Raw genomic sequence first — 23,445 nt, 5'->3', positions numbered from 1 at the left:
CCTGCTTGACTGGGGTTGTCTAAACTGCTCTTAAAAAGCAAATTGGGTTGGATTCATTAAGAGGATAACAGTGGGCCTTGATGTGTACGTTTAGTTTGTAAAATGTTAACAGTAAATGCAATTCTTATCACTTTGTCCTCCACTTCTGCATCTCAGTAAATTGTTCTAATACATAGAAAATAGATATTTCATCAATATTGAATTGTATTATCTACTTTTATAACAATCCTATTGTCCTCTGGATATCTACAGTCAGACATTACAAATCCCACCTGTATGTTAAAACTGAACAAATGTGAATATTCACCACATTGTCTCTCTCATAATCCAACTTCTGATACTGTAAATTTATAGGTTTCAGAGTAGCAGCCGTGTTAGTCTGTATCCGCAAAAAGAACAGGAATACTTGTGGCACCTTAGAGACTAAAACATTTATTTGAGCACGAAAGCTTATGCTCAAATAAAATTGTTAGTCTTTAAGGTGCCACAAGTACTCCTGTTCTTTTTGTAAATTTATACATAACTTTCCAAGCTCTCAAATATAGCTTGTGAAATGACACCACTTAGTGGGCAATTCAGTAAATAGTATTTTAGTCAATTAAAAATATTGAGTTTTAGTATAAATTTCTGGATAAATTTCTGTAAGTAATTTGCTGCACATTGAGATGAAAATATACCACAGAGTGTTTGTTTCTGAGAATGAAATGTCAGCACTGTCTGAAAACAAAGTGCAACTTCAAAGCCACCATGAGATTTTGATCTATCAAATCCAGTCACGCTGCTGGATGCTGTCTTTAAGGTAGACTTAGGGCTTGGCTACACTGGCGCTTTACAGCGCTGCAACTTTCTCGCTTGGGGTGTGAAAAAAACACCCCCCTGAGCGCAGCAAGTTACAGCGCTGTAAAGCGCCATTGTAAACAGTGCCCCAGCGCTATAAGCTAATCCCCTCGTGGAGGTGGAGTACCTGCAGCGCGCTGGCACGCGACCACACTCGCACTGCAAAGCGCGGGAGCGCTCCCGCGGCAGCTTAGAAGTTTTGAGTGTAGCCACGGCCACAGCTGATATTATAATGTTTACATTTTAGGTAAAAAAGAACTCATGGGAGTGAAGGGGACAGACAGAGTACCCTGCACTAAGGCTTCTCAGCAGGTGAGCATCACTGTGGCTTGCTTGTGGTTCGCACTAAGAAACTCCCAGAGAACTGGAATTCACTGCCATGTCCTTTTATTTTGTCTAGGAGCTTACTAGGATTTTTTAAAAAAAAGAATGAAACATAAATATGATTAAGAATATCAACAATTTTATTAAATAGGATAGAAGTTTGTAAAGGATATAAACTCATGGCCCAGGGCATAAACCCTGACTGATGGGGTTTACAAAGACAAGGTGAGTAAGGTAACATCTTTTATTGGACAAATTTCTGTTAGTGAAAGAGACAAGTGTTCGAGCTATACAGCGCTCTTCTTCAGGTCTGGGAAAGACATGACTGCATACAACAATGAAAGAAACTTCGTATTGGCAGTTTATTCCATAACTGTCTTCTACAAGAGTTTTTGCACATTTCTCTGGAGTATCCAGTATTGGCCATTGTGGTGAAACGATACCAGACTGGATGGGTCATTGACCTAACCTGGCTTCATTCCCTCTGGGCATCGTGGAGCAGTATTCCTCAATGAATGTATGCAACCCCACAAGTGGTGTTTGGGGATTATTTAGATCTACTGGCCAAAATTGGATCTCCCATCCCCACCCCAAGAGGAAGTGCATGGACCACAGGCTCTGTTGGTTCTTTGTCTTTAGGTAACAGGTTTGTCAAAGCACTGCAGAAAACTTCTTTACAAAGCCCATTTATTTGAACATTGACCAGGAGCCTAGAATTTGATTTTATACATCACATTTCATACTTGGGGATCTGTGCACTGGTCTCCATTGAAAAATCAATATTCACTCACCAGAATGTCTAAGAAACTAGTATTTTCCTGTGCAATGCCTCAGATACCATGGGACGAACACGATTGTTCAGTGGCTGGCACTAGTTTACCAATCAGTCTCCAAACAACTTAGGGCTTGATCCTGCCCCCATTAAAGTCAATGGAAAAACTCCCATTGACTTGAATGGTGCAGGACTAAGCCCTTACACAGTGAGTTAGTTTGAGTGATGAAAGAAGTGCTCCACGAGCATATTCGCATGATAATAGACCATGGGATGTCTATCTTTCACCCACACAGCAAGTGGAGACCTCAGCTTAACATATCATTCAAAGGGTGGCACCTCTAGCTACCCCCTAGTACTTCACTGTGGTGTCAGCATTGGATAGGAGTCTAAACACTGTTGTGGGAATTTGAACCCATGACTCTCTAACTCAGAGATAAGAATGTGCTACCAAGTGAGCTTTGCCTTTCAGCAGCTAAACTATCCCTGCCTGAAACATTTGCCATCAGTTTGTCTCTCAAAGATGAAGATCTGTGCCCAGATTGATCTTTATCAAACTTTAACCACATCTTTCTCTGAAGTACAGCCTCCAGTTTCCTTCTGATTGTTGTTTATTCCATCATCAGTGTGAAAACAGGAGCCTTTTTTTTTTGGTAACTCATTTTGTCCCACTGAATCATGCTCTGACATCCTTCGTGGGACATCATGTTCTGTTCATAGCATCAGACACATACCTCATGCAGTGTGATAAACTTCAGTCGGCACGCAATGGTGTTGGCGAGGAATTGTGAAGGTGGTGCTCGGAACCACAACGTTGGTGATTGAAAAAAAACAGAGGAGTCGCTCTACCCATTGAACACCTCTAAAGAATATTCACCCCTCAAATCCATCTGCACTGCACTGATCTGCTTGACAAGGGTTTCTTCACTTTATTGACTCTTTAGTACCATTTTTACTAACAAAAAATTCATCATGGAAGATTAAAAGTTGGCTGATTTTTTGTTTTTAGGTCAATTTCAGGGAAAATGAAATCAGGTCATTAGTCAGAAGAAGCAGATCATCCTGATAAAGCCATTGCTAATTTGAATTAATCTTATTTTCCATACCAAAGGGACTTTCTTAATTTGTGAGTAGAAAGGAGGCAAACCAAATGACCAGTATAGATTCCACTTGAAACAGGAAGCCAGAGTATTAAGTGAAATTTGTGGATTAAGTATTGCCAGATGTGGTCAAGTGTAGGTGATATGAGCAGAAGCAATCATTTTATCAGACAATGATTGGTGAGTGAATGAAGGCATCCTGTTTTGTAGACAGCTTCATAGAATTAGTAGTCTCTTATTACCGATTTTTTTTTTTTTTTTTTTTTTTTATAATCAGGTAATTGTTTTCAGATGAGTTCTTGTAGAAGAAATCCTGAGGTCTTTATTGTGGTTATACTCAGATGACCTGATTCTCATTTACATTAATACCCCTTTAAACTGCTCTGAGAATGCAAAGAGGCCTATAAATGTAATGTACACCTACTTTAAGGACACTGGCAGAATGGTGTAGATGGGGCTTTAGTATAAACCAGGCCCATAAATGTGTCCGTAAACATGGCATTCTAGGGTTCCTGATTTCCCTCACTGACTGTGGATCAAATTTTACAAGTTAAAAGTTGAGACCAAGATTTTCAAAAGTGACTGACATGACTCTAGAAACCTCAATATTTGGGTTTCCAACTTGAGACATCTTGTAAGGACTAGGTATTCAAAAAGTGCTGAGCACCCACCCTTAGACCAAGCCTCTTTAAAATAATCACAAATTGAGCACCCAAAAATAGAGGTTCCCAAAATCACCAGTTGCTTTTAAAAATCTTGGTCAGAGTTCTGGTATTTTTTTAACTGCCAGTCCTACAAACTCACCCTGGGATCTGAGTCAAGCTGCTTCATTCTGTCTGTCTTGTGCATCATCATCAAGTCAAAAGCTTGTGCAATTGAAAAATGGACATTCAAATACAAGTACCAATGTGTAATTGAGCTACCCTATTAAGGCTTAAATTGGGCTCATAAAAAGCAAGTGAGAAATACTGAAAGCTGAGTTCATTGATCTGTAGATGAGCTTCAAGTAGGGATGGACTCCAGCTCCCTCTCCCAAAGCTGTGCAGGGAAAGCAGGATTAGAAAGTATTAAAGTCTTATTTTTGTCCATAAGGTCAGCAGATGTGACTTGGGGGAGACATACAGGGTGCAGATCTGTTGAAGAGGAAAAGGTCATTGTTAGTTATTGTTGTTTTATTTATTATTTGCATTACCATAATGTCTAGGAGCCCCAGTTGTTGACCAGGACCCCATTTTACTAGGTGCTGTACAAACTGTGACGAAGTTCCTCCTCTATCTTGGTGGGTACTGCGCTTATTGGTGGATTTTCTTGCCTCAGAGATTCACCATGTGGGTTGGGGAACAGCCCAGAGACCTTCCCCTCTGGAAGAACCCACAGTCCAGGTCAATTGGGAGGTTTGGGGGGAACCCAGGCCCGCCCTCTACTCCGGGTTCCAGCCCAGGGCCCTGTGGACTGCAGCTGTCTATAGTGCCTCCTGTAACAGCTGCATGACAGCTACAACTCCCTGGGCTATTTCCCCATAGCCTCCTCTAAACACCTTCCTTATTCTCACCACAGGACCTTCCTCCTGGTGTCTGATAACGCTTGTGCTCCTCAGTTCTCCAGCAGCACACCCTCTCAGCTCCTTGCACCTCTTGCTCCCAGCTCCCACACTCACACCACAAACTGAAGTGAGCTCCTTTTTAAAACCCAGATGCCCTGATTAGCCTGCCTTAATTGATTCTAGCAGCTTCTGATTAATTGGCTCCAGGTGTCCTAATTAGCCTGCCTGCCTTAACTGTTTCTAGCAGGTTCCTGATTACTCTAGTGCAGCACCTGCTCTGGTCACTCAGGGAACAGAAAACCTACTTAATCTGAGGCTAATAGATCTCTCCTATAGATCACTCTCCTGTAGCCCTCTGGCCTGGAGGAAGGTAGGTAGGGGGCTGCTCCTCCTGCTACTAGGCCCTGGGCTCTCCCTACAACTGCAGCTGCTCCAGCTACTCCCCTGGCTGGGCCAGACCCCCCCTCCCCTTCTCTGCTACTTGCTGGCTAGCTGCTAGACCCCCACCCCCCACCTTTGATTGCTGCTGCTCCAGTTACAGCCCCTTGGGGGGGGCCTACTGGCCCACTCCCGAGGGAGGGAGGGAGGGACCCCAGCCATTGCTCCTGTTGCTGTGGACACCACCACCACCTCCACCTGAGAGGGGTCCTTCCTGCTGGCCACAAGACTGCCGCCTGGAGCTGCTGTGTTTGCTGCTGGGGAGCTGCTGGAGCCCCGAGGAGAAGAAGAGGACCATCTGCCAGTGGGGAGCGCGTGGGAATTCTACAGACCACTGTGGAGGGGATTCTCACAGACTGAGTAACTTTTGAACTGTGCTCTTATGGTGGGGGTCTAGACTGTGTTTGTGGGGACACAGGAGGTGTGGCGTGGAGCCTGCCCCCTGGTCCATCTGTGTCCCCCCGACCCCCACCACCACCATCATCATTGTCCCCTCCACCACCCCCATTGGCTACTCACCATCTGCCTCGAGCTCCTGCCTCTGGGACTCAGCTGCTCACCTAGGCTTGCCATGCCCTGTTGCCACCATTGGGCCTGAAGCAGCAGCCAACCTAAAAAAGACTTTTTTTCTTTTTGTTACAAGTGCACGTGCCCCCCCCTGCAGCAAGCCCCCAGCTTTGCCCCTGCTGCCTACCCATTTGCCCCTTGCAGTCTTTTTTCCCCTTTCCCTTGCCCCTTGCTAGCTCTAGTTTGTTTGCCTGCCCCGCCCTTTCCCTCTGCAGCCTTTGTCTGTTTGACCCGCCCCAGCCTCTGAAGCTAGCCCCGTGGTTCCTCTGCCCCCCTCCCAGCCTGATTGTTCCCCTTCCCCTGCGGTCCCCTTGCCCTGATTAGCCCCTCCCCTTGTGCGCCCATGTCCCCTCCCTGTTTTAGTTTGACCCTATCTCACTGCACCCCCCAATGCTGTTATATTCCCCCTTTGGTGCAACTAGAGGAGCCAGAAACCCTCCCTGAGTCGGTGACTGACCCCTAGCCCTTGATAGTCCCGCTCCCATCCAGCCCACCCCTTTTTGGCGCCCTCCTCCCCTGCCTGCAGCCTAGCGGGGAGGAGTGGTCGACCTGCTTCCCCTCTCCCTGCCCCCTCCGGTGTTTGTTCTGCCCCCGTCCTCATTATGGCAGGGGACGAGGCGAATGGGACCCCTTGGGCAGACCCTGCTGCCCCTCCTCCACCCACCCCACCATCGCCCCCCCTAGCCTCTACCTCAACCGCCGCTGCCGTGCCACCTGCTAATGCCCCTGCTGGAGCGCTGGCAGTGGCGGGTAATGAGGTGACCTCCGCTGCTGCCATGTCCCTTGCCCACTCCGACTCTGGGGGAGCCCCCCTAGCCAGCAGGAAGGGCCAGGGCACAAAGAAAGGTAAAGGCCCCACCAAAAAGGCCAGGCCCTCCATGGCGGGGGCTGCCCCCACTGCCGCGGCCCCACCACCGGCTGCGGCGTCCCTCCCCACTGTTCCCTCCAACGGCTCTGTAGGTGTCCCTCCCCTGGCCCCCAGGGCATATGCCCAGGTGGCGGCGGCCCCCCCCGCCTGCCGCTGCATCATCATCTCAACCGACCACCGCCTCTGCTACCATCTATAGTGGCTAGGGCCCCTTCCCCACCTTGACCAGGAAGCACGGCGTCCGTTGCCTCCTGGTACCCGCCTCGCCCCATGTGGAGACCTACGTGCAGGCATTGGCGAGGGTGGTGGGGCCCACGGCCATTGTGGCGGCCTCCAAGATGTACGGAAAGGTCGTCTTCTTCCTAGCATCGGAGGCCGCCGCCCAGGAGGCGGTGGAGGAGGGCCTGGTGGTGGGAGGTGTGTTCGTCCCCCTGGAGCCGCTAGAAGATCTGGGCGCCCGACTGGTCCTGACCTCTGTCCGTCCCTCCCTTCCCTCCTAATGCCGCCCTGTTACCCGCCCTCTCTACCCTGGGGAGGCCGATCTCTATGGTCAGCCCTCTCCCATTGGGCTGCAAAGACCCTGCCCTCCGTCATGTCCTCTCATTCCACCGGCAGGTACAGTTACAACTGCTGCCGGCGGCGCGTGACTGTGAGGCGCTCGAGGGGTCCTTGGTCCCCTACCAGGGGGCCCGCTACCGGGTGCATTATTCGACGGGGGAGGCCCGGTGCTACCTCTGCCGGGCGATGGGACATGTCCGGAGGGACTGCCCCTTGGCCCGGCATGGAGGCGCATCCGGGACCCCCGAGCCCCGGCAGGGTGCCGGCCCTGTCATCGCCGGCGCCCCTGGCTGCCCGGCGCCCAAAGCCACCCCTCCTCCTTTTCGGCCCACCAACGCTCCCGCTCGGGGCTGTGACAGTGGCCCCACTGGGGGAAAGCCATAGATCGGTAACCCCACCCCCCCATACTCTGAGAGAGGAGCTACGGGAGTTTCTTGAGGACGTCCGTGGCTCCCGCAACAAGGTACAGCTTGCACTCCAGCAATGGGGGGGATTTCCATCAGATCCTTCGGGCTGCGAGGGCCCTCATGGGGGAGGGTAAGAGGACCGGGAGGCAGGCCGCCGTGGCTTACCAACGGGTCTGCCTCTTCCGTGACTCCTTAATTGCCCACGAGGTAGGTCACGGATTGTTGCGCGGCCCAACGGAGGCCGTGGGCGTCTCTGCCGGCGAGGATCCCCCCCAGCCCTCCTTATGGCACTGATCATCTTCGCAACATTAAACACCCGGGGCTGTAGGATGGGTCTCCGCAGGAGCCAGGTGCTCTCCTTCCTTCGGGAGGGGGGGTACTCTGTGATCTTCCTGCAGGAGACCCATACAGATCTGGCCGCTGAAGCTAGCTGGCGGCTGGAGTGGGGGGACAGGGTCTATTTTAGCCACCTCACAGTTCGTACAGCTGCAGTGGCGACCCTGTTCTCCCCCGACCTACGGCCCGAGGTGCTGGGGGTTACCGAGGCTGTGCCGGGCCACCTGCTGCACCTCCGGATCCGCATGGAGGGGCTTGTGGTCAATCTCGTCAATGTTTATGCCCCGACATCGGGCCCGGAGAGGTTGCATTTTTATCAGCAGGCGTCCACCTGCCTGGTCCTGGGCGGGGACTTTAATGCCACCCTCGAGGAATGGGACCGCTCAGGGACCGAGCAGCACCCGGCCGCCGCAACGATCTCCCGGAGGACGTCCGAACATCACTCCCTGGTGGACGTCTGGTGCGACCACCACCCGGATGACGTTTCGACGTTCACTTTTGTCTGGGTGGAGGTCCATCGGTCGCGCCACTCCCGGTTGGACCACATCTATTTGTCACGCTTCCATCTTTCACGGGCCCACTCCTACAGCGTCCGGCTGGCCCCTTTTTCAGATCACCATCTAGCTACCGTGACAGCCTTCTCTACACGGAGAGGCCGGGGCCGGCCTATTGGCACTTTAATAATAGCTTGTTGGAGGATGTGGGCTTCGTGGTGTCCTTCCGGGAGTTCTGGCTGGCCTTTCCTTTGGTGCGGCGGTGGTGGGACCTGGGGAAGGTGCGCGCGCCCGGCTCTTCTGCCGTGACTACATCCGGGGCGCCAGCCGAGGGAAGGATGCGGCGATAGGGCAGTTGGAACGGGAGGTCTTAGAGCTGGAGAGGCGTCTGGCCGCCAGCCCCGGTGATCCATCCCTCTGCGGAGTGTGCTGGGCGAAGCAGGAGGAGCTCTGGACCCTCGAGGACCATCGGGCCCGAGGTGCCTTTGTTCGATCCCGCATCCGCCTCCTTCGGGAGATGGATCGCGGCTCCCACTTCTACGCCTTGGAGAAAAAGAGGGGGGGCCAAGAAGCACATCACCTGCCTTCTAGCAGAGGACAGCACCCGCCCTCACGGATCCGGCGGAGGTGTGCGGGAGGGCCAGGGCCTGCTACGCAAGCCTTTTCTCCCCGGATCCGACCGATCCTAACGCTTGCAGAATGCTCTGGGATGAACTCCCGACGGTCAGCGCGGGCGACCGAGACCGGCTGGAGCTGCCTCTCACTCTGGCTGAGTTCTCGGAAGCCCTCCGCCGCATGCCCACAAATAAATCTCCAGGCATGGACGGGCTGACCGTGGAGTTCTACCACGTGTTTTGGGACATCTTCGGCCCGGACCTTGTCACCGTCTGGGCTGAGTCCTTGCAGGGCGGGGTCCTCCCTCTTTCGTGCAGGCGAGCCGTGCTCGCCTTATTGCCGAAGAAGGGGGACCTCCGCGATTTACGGAATTGGCGTCCCATCTCGCTCCTCAGCACGGACTATAAAGTCGTAGCGAAGGCCATCTCGCTGCGGCTAGGGTCCATGCTGGCGGACGTGATCCACCCAGACCAGACCTACACCGTCCCGGGCCGCACCATCTTCGACAACTTGTATCTGGTCCAGGACCTCTTGGAACTCGGGTGTAGGGATGGTCTGTCGTTCGCCCTCCTGTCCCTGGATCAGGAGAAGGCGTTCGACAGGGTGGACCACGGGTATCTCCTGGGCACTCTGCGAGCGTTTGGCTTCGGGCCCCAGTTTGTGGGTTTTCTCCAGGTGCTGTACGCCTCCGCAGAGTGTTTGGTCAGGCTTAACTGGACCCTGACCAAACCGGTCAGCTTTGGGCGAGGAGTACGTCAAGGGTGCCCCCTCTCAGGCCAGCTGTATGCTCTGGCGATCGAGCCCTTCCTCTGTCTCCTCCGTAGGAGGTTGACGGGGTTGGTGCTGCGGGAGCCGGAGCTGCGGCTGGTCCTGTTGGCATACGCCGACGACGTGCTCCTCATGGTCCAGGACCCGGGCGACTTGGTGCAGGTGGAGGCTTGCCAGACCATCTACTCGGCGGCCTCCTCCGCCCGGGTCAACTGGGTCAAGAGCTCTGGCCTGGTGGTAGGGGACGGATGGCAGGCGAGTTCCCTCCCACCCGCGCTTCAGGCCGTTTGGAGCGCGGGTCCGCTGCTCTATCTTGGCGTTTACCTTTCTGCCACGCATCCATCTCCGCCGGAGAACTGGCTAGGTTTAGAGGGCAGGGTGTCGGAGCGGCTCCGGAAATGGACAGGACTGCTCCGGTGTCTCTCCCTTTGAGGGAGAGCACTGGTGCTCAATCAACTAGTCCTGTCCATGCTCTGGTACCGGCCCAACACCCTGGTCCCGGCCCCGGGTTTCCTGGCCAACCTCCGGACGTCGATTCTGGAGTTCTTTTGGTCAGGACTGCACTGGGTCTCTGCGGGGGTTCTCCATCTACCCCTGGAGGAGGGAGGGCAGGGCCTGAAGTGTCTGCACGCTCAGGTCCACGTCTTCCGCCTCCAGGCCCTGCAGAGGCTCCTTTATGGTGCAGGTAGTCCGGCGTGGAGCGTATTGGCGCACGCCTTCCTGCGCCGCTTCCGAGGGCTCCGATATGACCGGCAGCTCCTTTGTCTCCATCTGAGAGGTCTTCCGTGAGGCCTCTCTGGGCTGCCGGTCTTCTACCAAGACCTCCTCCGGACCTGGAAACTGTTTTCAGTGACCAGGTCTATGGGGGCAGAGCTCCTCGCAGAGCCCCTGCTACACAACCCCCAGCTTCGTGTGCAGGTGGCGGAGTCCCCCATGGTGCGCCAGAGGTTGTTCCTGGCAGAAGTCACCAAAGTCGGAGACCTCCTGGACTACGACCAGGGAGACTGGCTGGATCCCCTGACGCTCGTTCAGCGCATGGGGCTCTCCAGACCTCGTACTCCCCGGCGTGTACTTCAGGAGGTGAGGGCCGCTTTGCCGCCCGCTGCTCGGGACTGTCTCGACCGGGTTCTGCGAGAGGGCACGCCCCGCCCACCCTCCACTCCGAGCCCTCCAGATTTTTTCATTGGGCTCCTGCCCCGTGGACCCAACCAGCGCCCTCCCCGTCCATTCGCCATGAGCCGGCTGCACGATCTACAGCCAGTTCTGTTCCGGACCGCGCCAAGGAAACATCTATACACGCTCGTGCTCCATGTTCTTCATGTCCTCACCCTCGCGTCCCGCCCCGATACGAAGTGGCTGGACCTTCTGCCACCTCTGGAGGGTGAGGAGCCCCGGTGGGCCAGGCTTTATTCTACTCTGATCCCGAAGCCCACCGGGGACATCAGTTGGTGGCTCCTTCACGGAGCCGTGAGCACGGGCTTGTACTTGGCGTGGTTTACCCCATCCCAGACACCTGCCCCTTTTGCGGCGTGAGGGAGACCCTGGCGCATGTTTACCTGGAGTGCGCCAGGCTGCAGCCCCTATTCCGGCTTCTCACGGATATTATGTTAAGATTTTGGTTGCACTTTTCTCCTCACCTTTTTATTTATGCACTCCCAATCCGTCGCCCCACAAAGTCGCAGGACCTCCTGGTCAACCTCCTCCTGGCCCTAGCAAAACTGGCCATCTATAAAACCAGAGTGAGGTTGGCCAATGGAGTCTCCTGTGACTGTGGGGCCTATTTCAGGTCCTCCGTTCTTTCACGTATCTGGGCAGAGTTCCTCTGGGCGGCGTCCACTGGTTCCCTTGACGCCTTCGAGGAGCAGTGGGTGCTGTCCGGGGTTCTCTGCTCGGTGTCCCTGTCTGGTTCCCTTCGTTTGACCCTTTGACCTCACTCCTGTCCCTGTTCTTTTATTAGTTGTCCCCCGTAATTTTTTGGTCTCCAGGTCCTGTGGACCCCCCATTAGGCTGGGGGGGATCCTATAGCAGTGGGCGGGCTTTGCCCGCCCACTTCCTGGATCCCAATAGGACCAGACTCCTGTATCCCACTGGTCTGGGTCTGTCACAAAACACAGAGCAAAAAGATGGACTTTTCTGACTATAAATACACTTTTTTTTTTTATAAAGGCCTTAGGGATGGGCTTACAGAAGGACTTTTACACCTATTGAATCTAAAGCAGAAGCCCCTTCATTTACTTTTCATACTACTTCTATATTTTTCAATGATTGAACAGGCTTGGATTTAAACAGAACTTGCTGCTTCCAACCAAAACTTCTCTTCCTACTTAATCCTCCAGCGTTTGACAAATGGGACAATATCCTCACCTGGTGTATGTTAGCCTAGTTCCATTGACTTTAATAGAGCTATGCTGATTTACATCAGCTGAGGATCTAGTCCACAATTCTATATTTTGATATCATGCTCCTCTCCACTGCTGTTCTAGTAGGTACCAACCTTTGAGTGGGGTAAAATATAGGGTTTCTATCTAGTGTTTTCATATATGGATACTTGCTAATGGAAATGGGATCTTGCAGTTAATTTAAGGTGTGTTGTAGACTGCTCTCTGTGCTGGTGTTTCTTTGAAGTTTTTGATCCATAAAGCATATTGGTGGCAGTATCTTGAGGCAGGAAGATAAAGATATCACGACAAACATTTGTGTGTTTGATATTAAATGTTTAACACCTAATCTTTCTTGAATGGAAGTTCAGAAAGTGCAAGGCTCTGTTTGATTGTTTGTGTCTTTTGTGGAGACTGAATGTTCCATCCTGAAAAATGCTTGGTACTTTCAATTCCAACAGCTTTTAAGAGGATTTCAGCAGATCAGGCCGTTAGGGTATGTTTCTGTTGCAGTAAAAAAACATGTGGTACTGAGTCTCACAGGGCTTGGGCCCTGGGGCTAAAAATAGCAATGTAGATATTCAGGCTTGGGCTGGAGCCTGGGTTCTGAGACCCCATGAACAGGGAGGGTCTCAGAGCTTCCAGCCTGAGCCTGAATATCTATACTGCAATTTTATAGCCCTGCAGCCTGAACCCCGCAAGCTCGAGTCAGCTGACCCAGGCCAGCCACAGCTGGTCTGCAGGTCTTTTATTGAAGTGTAGGTATACCCTAACTCAGTGGTTCTCAAAATATTTGATTGGGGCCCCCTTCTTTGTGTCTATAGTCATTTACCCCCCCAACCTCCAAAAGGACACATACCACCAACCCCCAGCTCTGAAGGCAGAGTGGAACGGCAGCTGCTGGCTGGGCACCCAGCTCTGAAGGCAGCATGTGCTAGCAGCAGCACAGAAGTAAGAGTGGCAATGTGAAAGGTGATATTTGTCAGTATCACTTTTCACAGCAGACTTAGTGCCCCATTGCCACCCTTATTTCTGCACTGCTGCTGCCAACCCAGGGAAGCTGGAGCACCCCCGCCTCCCAGTGAGGGATTGAGGGAAGGGGAGGAAAGCCCAAGCCTGGATGGCAGGGCTCCAGCTGTCCCCTTTATCCGCACCTTCCTGGTGTGCATGGTCCTTCTGCACAAGCCCCAGCCACCTGGGGCTCACAGCCGGAGCTCTTAAGAAAGAGGGGGAAAAAAGGCACACAGCTGGCATCTCCTTTGACACATTCCCTTTGGAGGCCCACCCCATCCTTTGAAAACCACTGTCCTAACAGTTAGGGCACTGGACAGGGACTCAAGGCCTGGGTGCTGTTCCAGGCCTGCCGTGTGACCTGGGCACGTCGCGTCAGCTCTCTGTGCCACTGTTTCCCATTCAATGCTTTTTCTGTCTTGTTTATTTATATTGTAAGCTCTGTGAGGCAGAGACTGTCTCTTACAATATATTTGTACAGTGCCTACCACAATGAGGCCCTGATCTTGTTTGCTTCATCCAAGCATCAAGGCCCTAGCAAACTTTTTGCAGGATAGATCAGAGGCATCCAACCAAATATACACTTACCACTTGGACTGAGATCTCATTAAAAGATGAGTACAAGGTTGCCTTGTGTACATATCCACATGTTTTTCTCTCATACGGCAAGCTGTGCCTTGAGGCCTCAGAGTGGTTCCTAGTGACCTGAGGAGTTTTAGCAAACAGAGTGAAGGCCTAATTTTTTTAAACGTTTAATTCTGCCACCTAGTCTTAAGAAATCTTTCAGTTTTCCAACAGGCAGTGGTTGCTGCTGTTTCTGGGAAGCCCATGCTATCAGTTAAAAGGGGAGTAACAAATCAAATACAAACTTGGGCAACCAAAAATAGGTTAATTTAAAAATTGCACGGTGCCTTTGCAATTTGAAAACTATTCAACTTTTAATTTCAAATTCACTTGTTTCTGATTGCCTGAGGGACTGACCCCTTATTGAAGCCAGTGGGAATGCAGCCTTTCATTGATGGGACAGTATAACAAGGAGCATCAGTGTCCATCGGACAGAATGACAGCATCCTGTTAGTGAGTAAGGCTGTGATCTTAGTCATATCCATGAAGGCAGATTGTGGTGGGTCCCACTAATACAGATGGGGCTTGTATAATGTTGTCCTTGATGTCTGTCCTATGATCTTCCCACCGAAAACAGTTTTTAAAGAGCCGGGGAAAGAAAGCCATTGCAAGGTGAAAATTTCCTGCTGCAGCATCTCAGCTGAGTGATGGAAGAACATTTTTTTTTTTTTTTTGTAGTCAAGTATCAGAGGGGTAGCCATGTTAGTCTGGATGTGTAAAAAGCAACAGAGTCCTGTGGCACCGTTAAGACTAACAGATGTATTGGAGCATAAGCTTTCGTGGGTGAATACTCACTTTCGTGGGTGAATACCCTGCGTCTGACGAAGTGGGTATTCACCCATGAAAGCTTATGCTCCAATACTTCTGTTAGTCTTAAAGGTGCCCCAGGACTCTGTTGTTTTGTAGTAACGTCATTATCTTAAACATTTGCAAAAAAAGCTTATCTCTAGTCCTCTTATCAACACAATGCTGTATCTGATGAGAATTTCCCAGAACATCTCTCTTCCAATTCAGCTGGGATTGCGTGCACCCAATCAGTGCAAAGAGAAATTCAGAGCTGAGTTTGCCTCTTCCCTTCCTGTTAGGCCATTCTGGGAGGAACAAGACAGCACTGTGAGGTCAGGAAATTCCTGGCTGCTTCTCTTGGTTCTCATCAGATTCTTAGCTGTGTCTTGGATAGGGCCATTCATTCTCTGCATGAGTTATTCCTAAGGATAGGATTCTTTCATGGAGGTCACGGATTGTGTGACTTTCTGGGACCTCCATGACTTCTGGGGCAGAGCTGAAGCAGTGGCTGGGGTTGAGTCAGCACACTGGGAATGGAACAGTGGCCGTCAGCCCCTGCTGCAGGAGCAGTGGATGAGCTAGAGCCACTGCTGGCAGCCAGCCCCAGTGCTGCTGGAGCAGGAGCAGCAGCCCCCAGGGCCACCAGAACAGTGGCTGGTGGCCTGCCAGACTAGCAGCCAGGGTTGGGTCAGCTCCTACTGCAGGAGCAGGGGTAGGGCTGGAGCAGCTGCAAGTCCCTGGCAGTGCTCTATTTGTCTCCCCACTCGCCATGGTATTTTTAGTAAAAGTCAGGGACAGGTTGCAGGCTTCTGTGAATTCTTGTTTATTGCGCGTGACCTGACCCTGACTTCTACTAAAATACCCATGACAGAATCTTAACCTTAGTTATTCCTGTCTAGGGTGCAAGAAATAGTGTCCTAGTGATCTGCACAATGGGAAGTGAGGTTTGCTTCCCAGTAGAGCTGGTGGGGTTTAGATCTGATACCCTCAGATCTCCTGAGATCTGCCAGAGGGACATCCACATGGATGCCCAGAGCCTCTGCCACTGGCTGTCAGCCTCCATAGCAGCACTATCTCCACAGGATGTTCATGGTATACATGCTGGCCACTGGCTCCCAAACCCCCTCTGGAGGAACCCTCAAAAGTTAAGAATGACTGATTCAGCATTAACTTTGATATCCCCTGTGGGCTGAGTAGGGTAGTTGCCATGAAGCATGTCCATCAGTGGGTCAGCATGGAAGTTTGATAAAGCAAGGATGATTTAGTTGGTGTTGGTCCTGCTTTGAGCAGGGGATTGGACTAGATGACCTCCTGAGGTCTCTTCCAACCCTAATATTCTATGATTCTAAGTGGGGAGCATGCAAGATTGGGGCCCAGCTTTATGGCAATCAGATATACGAATGATCCACAGATGAAAAATGCTAGGTAAGAGCCAGAGACACAAGGTGGGTGAGGTAATATCTTTTATTGGACCAACTTCTGCTGGAGAAAGAGACAAGCTTTAGCTTAGAGCTACACAGAGCTCTTTATCAGTTCTGTTAGGCTCTCATATCTTGGGACCAACATGGCTACAACACCACTGCAAACAACAATGGTAGATAAGAGCTAGGTATTATTATTAATGCAGACCTATGTGCCTTTGGGAGACCCATTGGGGCTTTGGTGAGGGAGTAGAGAGGATCTGGAACTTTTTTCTTCTGAACCTGTTTTTCTTTTTTTAAACTTGAACATTCTGTTCCTTAGTCCCTTAAAAGGCACAAGAGAAACCTCAAGGTAGAGATAAGGTCTGCGAGCTTCCCAGCCTGTGGAAGAGGAACTCATGTTTCATGATAGTCTTTTCACCACAATGAGCAAGGGGAAAAAGAAGAGTCACTAGCAGACAGTGATGTCTTGGCATAATTTACTGGGGACATGAGGATGGCAAGTTTCCATAGGAACGCTGCAATGACAGGCTTTCATTCTGCCTCCTCTGCCCTGAGTGAATAGGTTTAAAAAACTAAGTTTGATTCTCCACTCATGCTGGTATATGTCAGGAGTACCTAAGTCAGTGAAATCACATCAGGGTAAACTGGTATCAGATCAGAATTGAGCCTTGCACTACCACTTTTTGCTTCTGTAGCATCTTCCAGCCAGCGCTCTTGCTGCACTTTGTAAGCAAGGATTAATCCGTGTCTGTGAGGCGGATAAGAATTACCCCCGTTGTAGAGGTGAGGTAGCGAGAGAGATTAAAGTGGCCATTGATTTGGGGTTCCTTGGGTTTTGGGCAGCCTTGGGCCTGATTTTCAGAAGTGCTGAGCACTCCAGCTCCAGTGAGTCAGGATAAGTTGCAGCTGATTACATAGAATGTATAGCACTTTGACCAGCTCACTTTAATTAAAAGACTCTTGAGATTATTTTCCCTCTTGAAAATTATCTGCTGTTATGACAAATCCCTGAGGATCATTCTGCTGTTTTACACCTTCCAGGACCTGTGTTGTAGATGCTGTCCTCCAGGCTTAGGTGATGGGGCATGATTCTCCTTAGCATCGATTGATATGCTCTTTAATTTACCAGGGAATGACTGTAAGTCACTTCCCTGGATTTGAACACTTTGGGACTCTGGGGTAAGGGACTTCCCTGCTGGCATAAAACATCAGGGTGGCTCTGCGCCAGCCCCACTCTCAGCCCCTACCATGCAGGCAGGCCAGGGAAAAGAGGGGGTGTGGCTGATGCTGCTGTTCTCTAGCTATTTTCTCCTTTCCATAATCCACTATGGGAAGCAGAAAATAAATTAGAGGAGCCCTAGGTTTGCTTTAATTTATACTGAGGGCTTGGCAGGTCTGTGACTACTCTAGACTATGAGGGGGGCAAAGATGGCATAATGCTACCTGTTCATAGGAAATGGTGTAGAAGAGAACTGGACCCTCATTTTGCAGTGTGTTGCTGGGGATGACGCTGCATGGTAGTTCAGATCACAGCTACTTGGCTGCCAGACCCTCCCCCCCCACCCAGGCTTTAAGAGGGCTTTAATCTGGGTCTATTTTTAACATAATACCTTTTCCCAGACTTCATCTAGCTGCCCTATTTTATGCCTGAAGTTAGTAATGGCATGATTCATATTTTAGCTGCAGTTCTATGCAAAAAAATTCCACTAAGAAATATTGCACCTTGTCACGCAGTACAGTGCTGAAATGCATTGTATTCTGCAGGTCAGTACATAGTAGTGCAGGGGTTGGCAACCTGCTGCACACATGCCAAAGGCAGCACACGAGGCAATTTTTACTGGCACGCTGCTGCCAGCCGGGGTCTCAGCCACCGGCCCCGCTCAGCCCGCTGCTGGCCTGGGGTACCAGCAGCCAGCCCAGGGCTCTGCTCCTGGCATGGTCCCAGCGTTCTGGAGCCCTTATCAAAAATTACTACAATTAAAAACTTGAAAACTTAAAAACGTTGTTTGTTTCATCAAACCTATGTATTTATTAATATTATACATGTTTTAACGATTACTGTAATATACAAAGTAGTTGTACTTATGTGCCTGTGCTTAATTTGTTTTTTCGATGATTTACCTTCTAAAAAAATCTCGTATGTCTCGCACCCCCAGAAAGGGCATCTCACATCCCCAGGGGGTGCGTGCACCCCAGGTTAAGAACCACTGCACTAAACTGATCTGCATTTTAATTTTAAATGAAGCTTCTTAAACATTTTAAAAACCTTGTTTACTTTACATACAACAATAGTTTAGTTATATAATATAGACTTATAGAGAGACCTTCTAAAAACATTGAAATGTATTACCGGCACGCGAAACCTTAAATTAGAGTGAATAAATGAAGACTCGGCACACCACTTCTGAAAGGTTGCAGACCCCTGTAGTAGTGCCTTTGCTTACATCCAAGGAGGTGGTGTGATCTAGTAGATAAGGCTCTGGACTAAGAGTCTAGAGACCTCTGTTCTGTCCTAGCTCTGCTGCTGAAATTGGGCAAGACTTTCCCTTTCCACCTATTTTCTGTCTTGTCTATTTCTATTGTAAGTTTATGGGGGCGGGGGCAGGGACAGTCTCTCACTCGTCAGTTTGTACAGAACCTAGCACAGTGGGACCAAGCTTGGGACCTCTGTGAGCTGCTGTAATACAAATAATAACATTGCCTTTTTCTGAACCTTTTCTAATTCCAATATATCTTTTGTGAGATGGGGCTACCACATCTGCACGCAGTATTCAAGATGTAGGTGTACCATGGATTTATATAGAGGCAATAGGATATTTTCTGTCCTATTATCTATCCCTTTCTTAATGATGCCCAACATTCTGTTCGCTTTTTTGACTGACGCTGCACATTGAGTGGATGTTTTCAGAGAACTATCCACAATGACTCCAAGATCTCTTTCTTGAGTGATAACAGCTAATTCATACCCCATCATTTTATATGTATAGTTGGGATTATGTTTTCCAATGTGCATTACTTTGCGTTTATCAACATTGAATTTCATCTGCCATTTTGTTGCCCGGTCACCTAGTTTTGAGAGATCCTTTTGTAATTCTTCGCAGTCTGCCTGGGACTTACCTATCTTGAGTAGGTTTGTATCATCTGCAGATTTTGTCACCTCACTGTTTACCCCTTTTTCCAGATCATTTATGAATATGTTGAATGGAATTGGTCCCAGTACAGACCCCCAGGGGACACCACTATGTACCTCTCTCCGTTCTGAAAACTGACCATTTATTCCTACCCTTTGCTTCCTATCTTTTAACCAGTTACCAATCCATGAGAGCACCTTTCCTCTTATCCCATGACCGCTTACTTTGCTTAAGAGCCTTTGGTGAGGGACCTTGTCAAAGGCTTTCTGAAAATCTAAGTACAATATATCCACTGGATCCCCCTTGTCCACATGTTTGTTGACCCCCTCAAAGAATTCTAGCGGATTGGTGAGGCAATGATTTCCCTTTAATAAAACTATGATGACTCTTCCCCAACAAATTATGTTCATCTCTGTGTCTGACAGTTTTGTTCTTTACTATAGTTTCAATCAGTTTGCCCTTTACTGAAGTCAGGCTTACCGGCCTGTAATTACCGGGATCACCTCTGAATCCCTTTTTAAAAATTGGCGTCACATTAGCTATCCTTCAGTCATTTGGTACAGAAGCTGATTTAAATGATAGGTTACAGCCTACAGTTAGTAGTTCTGCAAGTTCACATTTGAGTTCCTTCAGAACTCTTGGGTGATACCGTCTGGTCTTGGTGACTTATTACTGTTTAATTTATCAGTTTGTTCCAAAACCGTCTCTAATGACACCTCAATCTGGGACAGTTCCTCAGATTTGTCACCTAAAAAAAAGGCTCAGGTTTGGGAATCTCCCTCACATCCTCAGCCATGAAGACCAATGCAAAGAATTCATTTAGTTTCTCCACAATGGCCTTATTGTTCTTGAGTGCTCCTTTAGCATCTTGATCGTCCAGTGGCCCCACTGGTTGTTTAGCAGGCTTCCTGCTTCTGATGTATTTAAAAAAATTTTTGCTATTACTTTTTGAGTCTTTGGCTAACTGTTTTTCAAATTCTTTTTTGGCCTTCCTAATTGTATTTTTACACTTCATTATCCAGAGTTTATGCTCCTTTCTATTTTCCTCCCTAGGATTTAATTTCCACTTTTCAAAGGGTGGGGTTAATACTTGTCTGTCTTTAGGGGTGTTGCAAAGATCTTTATAGTTCCATACTCAGATCCTTATGCTGCTCGTGCTATCTATTGTGAAGGGGAACAAAGCTGCACTACCAGTAGAGATACCACTCTGTAGAGATAAAATTAGCTGCATGGAGTCATTGGGATTCTCCCATGGACACTCCTCTCCATGGCCATTTTCTTCCACCTAAAAATAGTCCAGGCCATGTGGGAAATCTAGGTGGGATCAGAGAAGAGGGAAGAGTTTCACTAACCAACTTGCTCTGCCTCAGGACTCACAAGAAGATGCGCAGATCTGCAGAGAGTTAATGTTGGGTGAAGTAACTTGACTTTCCCTGAATGCTTTGTGGTTCTGCTGAAGGGAATACAACATACTTGTGATCTACCAGTCAGCAGTGATTTGACTGCTATTCCTGCCATGGCGAGAGCAGCACAGAAGGAAGGTCTCCCTACACCGCTAACTGGAAATCTGGCCTTTGATTCATCATCTGGCCAGTGGGAGAATGTACTGACCCGATAGTTTCCCTCTGTGCGCCCTTTGTGTGGGATAAGGAAGCAGATGGGACAAAGCGATTCCATGGGGTGTAGCATAAATACCTGCTTGAAGTGCCCATTTGAGCAGCCATTCTCAGCTTGGGGGCTCTGACCTAGAGATCTGTTCATTGCTTAGGGTTGCCAACCCTCCAGGATTGTCCTGGAGTCTCCAGAAATTAAAGATTATGTCATTTGATGAAACCTCCAGGAATACGTCCAACCAAACTTGGCAACCCTATCATTGCTCCTTTCTTATGCAAAAACTTCCTTTTGATTTCAGTGGGAGTTTTGCTGGCCTAGAGCATGCCTGCCTCACTTTGTGGTTCTGTTTTTTTCCATTTTTGAATTAAGAAAGGAAGTTGTTAGCAAGTGTGTCTCTGCTTTGGTAGGTAATGAAGAGGAGGAAAGAAACAAGTTAAAAACACAGATTGAATCATGGAATGGGGGAAAGTTTGGACTATTTTCATGCTACCTGTAATCTGTGTATTTCACATGTTTGAAAGACCATAGATACCTATATGTTACGAATCCCCATTCCAAAGCCACATGGGCTATAGAAAGTCTTGATGATATAACTGAGAAATTCTGCAATGACCACATCATGCCAACTAGTGGCCTTGAATATGTGTTGTATTGGGAGCATCCCTTCCGTTCCTAGCAGTAAGGGCTAGATTACCAAAGATTGCACTTTACATCTGCAATAAGGGACAATGACATAAGCAGCTTTGAGTGCAATGCGAGATCATTATTTTGAAAAGTACAACTGAAGTGTTTAGTGCAACTGAAAACGAGTAAGGAAGTTTTTGGTCTGTCTGTCTGTCTACACCAATCACCATGGTATTTTGATTCCAGTATGTTTGGTATCTAGGTATCGGCACCGTACTCCTAAATGTCTACACTGAAGTTTAATAGCCCTGCAGCCTGAGTCCCATGAGCCCGAGTCAGCTGACACGGGCTAGCCGCCAGGTGTTTAATTGCAATGTAGACATACCCTATGTCTCCTGCCAAGAACCAGTTTCCAGCTGCCTTTTGTTTAGTACATGCAGACATAAAGAACACCATCCTTCTGCTCTTTGTTTGAATGGCTAGATGAATTTGGTGACGAGAGTTTTTTACCCCCCAAACACTAATCAGCTCCCCAAAGATTTCTCTTTCAGCAGTGAGGAATGGATGCTGCTCCTAGTAGCTGCCAGATGTGCTCCCGCTCTGTGAGGCTGAGCCTCCTGCCTTAACAAAGCGACCAGTCCAGATTGTTCAGGACCCTAGTTTTGATTCCCTGCCTGATTTCCTTTCTAGAGAGCAAGGCTGAACTAGCCAAACCAAAAGGATCCCTGAAGTAAGATGTGGGTTTTGAAGTTTGGCTTTCTTGTCTCATATTTTGCTTAGAAACCACCCGGCAGTCTGTGCTATGAGCATGACCTTCTCTGGTGGTTCTTGCAGACATACAGCCTGGACCTTGCATTTAGCCAGGAAGAGGAGATGAAGCCAAGGAAGAAGAGGAAGGTCAGTGAGCCAGTGCAGCTGCTTCCAGCAGGCAGGAACTGATAGCTGCTGTGGCATATAGGACATTTTAGAATGTGCTGATTTGGATTATAACACACCTTATGCATTCTTTTAGAAATGTCTAATCTTTTCTCTTCATATTTAACTCTCTAGACAGTGTACATATTTCTATTTTTACATACGGTATATCTCTCTTCTGGTTTTAAACCTTTTATTGAATAGAGATAGTAAGCAAAGTTACTCTCACAGCACTGTAGATTAGAGATACTTGTTGGATGCTCTGAAGCTGAGGACCAGTGATCTCTCCTGGGCAGCTTCTCTGGGTTTCATTCCCACACTGACTGTTCCCTCTCACTCTCTAATGTGGCCCCCAGCATCAGTTGCAGTATTTCAGGATGATCTCTCTAAGCTGCCAGTGTCTGCAAGCAGCACAAGTCAGATGGTTCGGTGTTTGTACCTAACTGCATCAAATCTGCCATTTCTGGAGAATAGTTCTGGTTTGTTATTATCTGTGGAAATAAACTATCTAGACATTTTATGCCACTGAGTAATTTCTTCTGACTTTGCAAATAGTGTTGCTATAGTTATATGATCAATTTATTTCTAAAGCATCAGCCCACCTCATACCAAGAGGCTTAGGCTGTTGTGTGATGTAAACCATTTTGAAATACAGTACACTTAAAACATTACTATAATGAAAAGCCTCCTTGGTTACAATTCAAATCAAATGTAAGAAGATCCAAAGCAATAGAACGTGGTTTCTGTGCTCTTTGGGGTAAGGAATCTATATTTTTTATCTTGTACAGCCCTGAGTGCATTGTCAATGCTTAACATTAATTCAGGGAAGTTCTCTGGCCTGTGTTATACAGGTCAGTCTAGGATGATCACAATGGTTCCTTCTGGTGCTGGAATCTATGAATAGATAATAGAGGAATGGGAGGAATGTAATAGTTGAGGTCAGTCCTGGTCATACTGATTTAAAAAAAACCTCTGGGGAAAAGGTTTTAAATCACTTTATAGTCATGGTGGGGAGCAAGAGAGACTAGGATGGATAGCAATGAAGATGAGAACCAAGGACCCACCACAGCAAAGATTCCACTGCCTTAACTGCTCAGATACCATGGTGATGAGCACAGTCTAAGAACCAGAACTAGGATAGGTTTCAGAGTGGTAGCCGTTTTAGTCTGTATCAGCAAAAAGAACGAGGAGTCCTTGTGGCACCTTAGAGACTAACAAATTTATTTGGGCATAAGTTTTCGTGGGCTAAAACCCACTTCATCGGATGCATGCAGTGCAAAATACAGTAGGAAGATATATATACACAGAGAA

The 23,445-nt window shown here is 48.9% G+C and overlaps 1 protein-coding gene across 1 annotated transcript in view; it reads left to right on the top strand.

Annotated features, from left to right (window-relative positions):
* Positions 1 to 22,600, top strand: part of HORMAD2 (HORMA domain containing 2) — a 48,422-nt gene extending 25,822 nt beyond the window's left edge. Inside the window, exons 5-6 of the mRNA XM_029913662.1 lie at positions 1,085 to 1,149; positions 22,054 to 22,600. Coding sequence (XP_029769522.1) covers positions 1,085 to 1,149; positions 22,054 to 22,158 — 170 coding nt within the window. The 3' untranslated portion in view covers positions 22,159 to 22,600. The remainder of the gene's footprint in view (positions 1 to 1,084; positions 1,150 to 22,053) is intronic.
* Positions 22,601 to 23,445: the final 845 nt, after the last annotated feature.

The sequence above is a fragment of the Terrapene carolina genome, unplaced genomic scaffold (assembly GCF_002925995.2).
Source record: "Terrapene carolina triunguis isolate 2854851 unplaced genomic scaffold, T_m_triunguis-2.0 Scaffold782, whole genome shotgun sequence".
Classification (NCBI taxonomy): Eukaryota; Metazoa; Chordata; order Testudines; family Emydidae; genus Terrapene; species Terrapene triunguis.
Note: the sequence above shows the minus strand (reverse complement) of the source record. Positions and strands in the feature narration are given on the sequence as shown.